Below are 6,232 nucleotides of genomic sequence, written 5' to 3'. Positions count from 1 at the left end.
GTATATCCTGTGGGTGGTCCAAGTTCTGGGCGGGTAGTTAGGGTCAGATCTCCTCCGGCAGGACGACTACGGCTAACCTGATGCAGTTCTAGAGTCTAACCACAGCTAACAAAGGTCTGTCAGGGAAGCGGCGGTCCTGCCACCTCCATTCACCCGGTGTCTGTGAACTCCGCGGGCTTCCCTGAGCAGACTTGAGACCCAGAAGGAAGGCCATTATCCTGGCATCCCGAGGCTTACAACAGCACAGGGACAACTTCCACTCTCCCACCCTTCAGCGCCCCGTTCCCCTCAGGACAGTGCCTTGAGTCTTGATGCAGGCACGCAGCATTATAGAGGGAATGGGCCCTCTTCCAATGTGCTGGGACGAGTGCAGAGGGGGCGAGGAGACCCTTGCAGCGTTCTAGGACAGGTTCGGGATTTGGAGAAGAGAGAGAAACCCGTCCCTGAAGCAACAAGGGCACTTACAGAGGTGCGGTGTAGTGAACAATCCGTTCCTGCAGCGAGCAAGCCTCCCTGTCGCATCTTGGGACGGGTGCAAACTTGTTGAATGGGGAGTCAGCAAACCCATACCCACAACGACTGGGTCAGACGCAGGGATGTCCATTGGAGAGGGAAAAATTTTGAGGGTCTAACAGGGAGGGAGCTTGGCTCTGTCTTTAAGACCTCTTGCATTCAAAACACACAGTTCTGAGCAGTAGGTAGTGAGTATTGCTACAGTGAAACACCAGGATCAAAAAGCAAGCTGGGGAGGACTCCCATTTCCGTATTACTGTTCACCATGAAAGGAAGCCAGGACCAGATCTCAAACAGGACCTCAAAGAAGACAGGAACCTGGAGGCGGGAGCTGATGCAGAAGCCATGGAGGGATGTTGCTTACGGCCTTGCTCTTTGGTCAGCCTGCTTTCTTATAGAACCCAGGACCACCAGCCCAGGGCTGACTCTACCTACAACAGGTGGGGTCCTTCCCCATCAATCATTAACTAAGAAAATGCCTTACAGGTCTGCCTACAATCTGATTTTATAGAGACTTTTTTTTTTTTTTATTGAGATTCCCTCCTCTCATGGCTTTAACTTGTGTCAAGTTGACAAAACCAGAACGAGCAGGGAACACACTAAACCAATATGAAAGAAGTCTTTTAACAGTTATGCTTACTTTAGGGACATCCAAAACTCTAGGTCATCAAACATTTGAGAATTATTAGATTAGTATATTCTTCCAAGCTTTAGTTATTTCATTTTGAACCCCGCTCCCCCACCCATGTAGCCCAGGCTAGATTTCCCTTGCTGTGTAGCAAGTTGGTCTTGAACTCCAGCGTCCACCACCCAAGTGCTGGGACATAGGCATGTACCACTACATCTAGTTTCAAACCTCAGTTACCTAGCTAAAATAACTCTTCTGTGCATGCGAAAATGCATCCCTTAACACAGAAGCACTTGGCCAAGGGACGACGAGGTTCTCCCTGTGCGGTTTTTCAGTTTGTAGGTTTGGTTCTAGCATCCTCTCCGTAAACAGGGAAGGACGGATTCTGTTTGACACTCAGGCCTCATTTTGCAGGTCACAAGTCTGAAACACTGAAGGAGAAGAGCCGCAGTAGAGTCTGGTTCCTTCTCATCCCTGGGTCCAGGGGCCGAGAGTGAAGCGCAAATTTGGCGAGATTTGAACCTCGCGGCTTTCCGTATGGTCGGGCATCTTCAGATTCCCGCACTTTTTTTGCGCGTGTTAGAGAGCTCTGCGCAGGCGCACAAAGCTGAGGCCTTGGCTATGGCTGCGATCGTGGGCGAGCGTTCCGGTACTGAGGAGGCCTGCCGGGTCAGTGTGTGCCCCACATATGGGAGCTACTGGTGTTTACTTCCCTCAGGGTGACTCCTGTGCCTGAGAAGATGTCCCTGTAGCCTTGAAGGGGCCAGGCCGGGAGCCGCGCAAGGGTGGGCCAGACCAGAGACACGAGGCGCGGTTCCAAGTCATCTGTGGAGGCCTTCAAGTTAAAAAGTGGTAGCTCAGGTTTTAGGCTGTGAGGCTCTGGGGAACCAGAGCCGTGCACTTATCTGGGTTCTGCCTCTGGTGTCCCTTCACGAGAGGGCCTGGTTGACGCCTACTTCCAGTGGGACGCCATTGTATAGTAGCATGAATGTTTGGGGACAGCAGAGGCCAAAAGCAGCCGCAGGGATCCCATCCTGGAGGAGTTCAGTTTGGGGCACATTAACTTGCGGGCATTTTCTTTGGCTTTTAGAAATGTATATTTGGTTTTTCCTCTTAAGTGTTTCCATTCCCTCTTCCGCTATATTCGTTCTTACTGAATCAGAATTTTGGTGTGTTGCTCAGGCTGGTCTCCCAACGCTTGGGCAAAGCCATATTTCGGCCTCAGTCTCTTGAGAAGCTAGGACTATGGGTGTGGATTACCACCCTCATCCACCGCCGGCAAGGCTCTCTGTATATAAAGCCCACGTATACACAAACACACTCACGAATACACATCTATATCCATATATGTGTAACAGAAGGGACATCAGATGCCAGGGGTGGTGGAAGAGGCCTGTAATCCAGAACTAGGGAGGCAGAGGCAGGCCCACTGCCTAGTCTGCAGAATTCCAGAACAGCCAGGGCTACACAGTGAGACCCGCCCTCTCAAAAAGCAAATCAAAGCTCCAGTGCGCGCGCGCTTTGGAACACACACACACACACACACACACACACACACACACACACACAGACACACACACAGACACACACGAACATGATGTAAACACATTTGTGAGGCAGTTATGAATGTAAGAGTCTGGAAAGAAAAGGAAAGTTGATTTGGGTTGCTAGTTCTAGTCATCTGAAGAGAAATGCTACAATGCTAAGACCTGCTTGTTCCTTTAGCACATGGAATCTAAGGAAGAATTCGTTAAAGTCAGAAAGAAGGACCTGGAGCGGCTGACGACGGAAGTGATGCAAATCCGGGACTTCTTACCCAGAATACTAAATGGGGAGTTACTGGAAAGCTTCCAGAAGTTGAAGATTGTAGAAAAAAGTGAGTTTTCCCTCATGTGTGCCCTCTTGTCTTTAGGTGGGTAGGGGGCGCCAGCTTTCAGTGTTGAGCTAAGTCCAGGATTGCTAGGACTTGTCTATCCAGATGTTTGACATTTGAACAATGTATCAAATACCAGTCGGGACCCTGTTATTATTATTATTTTTTTGGGGGGGGGGAGGTACTTGGAGCTTGCAAAAGCACTTTCCCAATTGGGACTGGACTGCAATCCAATCAGCTTTTCGGTGGGTAAGGCTAATTTCTCAAGTCACATCGGACCGCCAGCCCTCATAGTGTGCGCCCCAGAGGCCCAAGTAATGTCTTGAGCTGTAAGTCCAAATAAGGAAGTGTCTTATTTTTCCCCAGTAATTTATTTATTCACTTTACGTCCCGATTGCAGCCCCTCCCCCACACCAGTGTGGTGTCGTCCTGTCATCCCGAAGGTGTCCTCAGCTGCCCCCACCTCCTTCCCCACCAAGAAAGTGTCTTGACTGAGGAATGTAGGTTTCCGAGCCAGTCTCGATGGTGCCCGTGCCTGTAATCCAGTACTTAGGTGGTGGAGGTATAAGGACCGGGAGTTCAGGATCATTTTCCCCTATGTACCAAGTTCAAGCCTCACCTGAGAGCTGTGAAACAGGCAGCACAGTGATCTCAGAAGGGGAGGACAATCAGGCCACATAAGTTGTAAGCTAGAAGGGATCGGAATGTGGGTTTCTAGTTTGTACACGTGTACTTTGCCAGTTAGCCAGCCCTATTCAGTTAGAAGGGTGAAGCAGTTAGAAGTTTGTGAGACTCCAGTTCCAGGGCATCCATTATCCTCACACAGACACGCCTACAGGCAAAATGCCAATGTGTGTGAACTTAAAAATTAAAAAAAAAGAAAGGAGTAAACGGTTAATGGTTACACGGAGCCCTGTCCTATTCTGTCAGGAGTTTTCTCAGCCATTAACTTCTGCCTTGTACTGTATTCTGGGAGGTAGACCCCCTACAGACTAGAATTGGAAGGCCTCTCTGAGCAAAGAGAGAGGGACTGGGTGGGAGGGGTGCTGGCCTGCCCTCTGCCCCTCTTGTTACTCCGGTGTTTGGGTGGCATTGCTCCACAAGTGCCCTCCCAGTGGCCTCCTCCACAGTCTACCTCTTACTGGGCTTCAATAACACACTCTCCCTTTGAGAGGGCCATCACCATTCCCTGGCTATGTCACTATCTTCGTGGGGGGCCTTACTCCTCCTGTCGCCGGTTATTGACTTTCTAACCACTTCATTCTGATCTCATGCTCAGCTGGCAAGTTTTGAGAGCAATTAGCGTCAGTGCATTTATTTCCAGAAAAGGAAAATGCTGCCTGGTAACAGAGTGCATTAGCCTGCTGGCTGATTGTTTCACTGTAAAGCCACGAACCGGTGGTCTGCGAAAACGTATCAGGATCTCATTTGTCAGAGATTAGACGCCAGTCTCCTTCCCAGGGCAGGCTAGAGGCCACACATGAATCTGGTAACTTGATAAAGTCAGACTGTAGGGGCTGTTCACTTGAGGTTCGTGGCCTTCCCGGGCTGTGTGTCCCTTCCCCATCTATCTCTGCGATGTCCTCTTGGTCACCTTTGCCTATTCACCTTTCTCAAGACTAGCAGTTCTCATCCTTCCTAACGCTGCGACCCTTTGACACAGTTCCTCATGTCGTGGTGACCCCCAAACTTAAAATAGTTTCGTTGCCACTTCATAACTATGATTTTGCTGCTGTTATGGATCGTAATGCAAATACCTTTGTTTTCTGATCGTCTTAGGTGACCCCTGTGAAAGGGTCTTTTGATCCCCAGCCCTCAAGAGGTTGTGACCCACAGGTTGAAAACTGCTACTCAGAAGCCCTTAGACAGTGCAGGTGCCCGAGGCCCAGCCTAGTCCTTCCTATTTCATCGTAGCCTCCCCAAGGCAGTCTCGTGCACACAGACAGCCTTAGTCCTTTTGATGTGAGTGGCTGCTGGACGTATCTCTGTAGCCAGCATCCGCCTTTCCCTGACTCCCACTTGGCATCTTTTCTCACTTGATCATTTGGACTCTAAGTGCCCATGCTAAGCTTATCAGGGACAGGTGTGTGTCTGACTAGATCAGGTTTACGTCTCTCTGAGGCGTGCATGACCACAGGTACAGAGGAATGGGAGGCACTTCACCGGGCCCTGGGGACAGGCTTGGACTTAGGCGGTGTGGGAATGAAGCAGTGTTTTATGTTGGAGATGGCTTCCTATATCCTGGGATAACCTCGAATTCTCTGTGCAGCCCAGGCTGGCCTCAAACAGTAGACATTCCTGCTTCAGCCCCCTAAGTCCTTAAGCGCTGTTTCGACGGCTCAGAGCAAGGTGGAGCTTTGTGTAAAGAGGCAACTAGAGGCTGAGTGCGAAGCGGACCCGGGTCTTGTTTGCTCATAAACAGTGATGCTCAAATAAATGTAGAACACTGTGTAGACGGACCTTGCCCACTGTGTGGACGGACCTTGCCCGCACCTTTGAGGCTATCGGGAAGCCAGGCTGTGTTTGTGTGTCACTCTTCAGGCCAGGTCAGGTTTCTCCTTCTGAAAGTGGGGGAGCGGGCTGGAGAGATGGCTCAGAGGGTAAGAGCACTGACTGCTCTTCCAGAGGTCCTGAGTTCAATTCCCAGCAACCACATGGTGGCTCACAACCATCTGTGATGGGATCTGATGCCCTCTTCTGGTGTGTCTGAAGACAGCTATGGTGTACTCATATACATAAAATAAATAAAAGATCTTTTGAAAGTGGGGGAGCTTTGGAAAGGAATTCGATGACTGCGAAGTGACATCGTGACACGTTCCCATTAATGGGAGACATAACGTTTCCTGTTTACTTGGCAGCTGGCTCTATCTGGGCCTGCTACTGTAGCCCGACAAGTGGCAGGGCACCCTTCCACTTAGCAAGATCATTTTTACTTTCTTCTGCCTGACTCCTACTGATTCCCTTCTGCTGCTTCTCCCTGGCCTGCCTTGGAGCTGTACCGCCAGTGAGCTCGGGAGATGCTTTCTGACTTTATCAGCCTGTCGTCATCTCTGCTGTTTTGGTGGGGCCCTTGTGCCTGCCTCCTCTAGGCCGTGTCTACTGTCCCCAGCCTGGTCATCTTTGCCTGATTCTATCATTCTACCACTGGAGCGAAGCTGTTACAATAGCTGCTCCTTGTCCGTAGGACAAAGGGCAGCTAGCAAACGGTGAAGCCTTTG

General features: G+C 50.3%; 1 protein-coding gene across 4 annotated transcripts in view; it reads left to right on the top strand.

The window, feature by feature from the left end:
• The first annotated feature begins 1,441 nt into the window (after window positions 1-1,441).
• The window catches only part of Hsf2bp (heat shock transcription factor 2 binding protein), an 86,000-nt gene continuing 81,209 nt past the window's right edge, over window positions 1,442-6,232 (top strand). The window contains exons 1-2 of one of the 4 annotated variants that reach the window (XM_039099002.2): window positions 1,442-1,810; window positions 2,867-3,017. In XM_039099002.2, the coding sequence (XP_038954930.1) occupies window positions 1,679-1,810; window positions 2,867-3,017 (283 nt within the window). In that variant the 5' untranslated portion in view covers window positions 1,442-1,678. 4 annotated transcript variants of the gene reach the window in all.

The sequence above is a fragment of the Rattus norvegicus genome, chromosome 20, assembly GCF_036323735.1.
Source record: "Rattus norvegicus strain BN/NHsdMcwi chromosome 20, GRCr8, whole genome shotgun sequence".
NCBI classification, from domain to species: Eukaryota; Metazoa; Chordata; class Mammalia; order Rodentia; family Muridae; genus Rattus; species Rattus norvegicus.
Note: the sequence above shows the minus strand (reverse complement) of the source record. Positions and strands in the feature narration are given on the sequence as shown.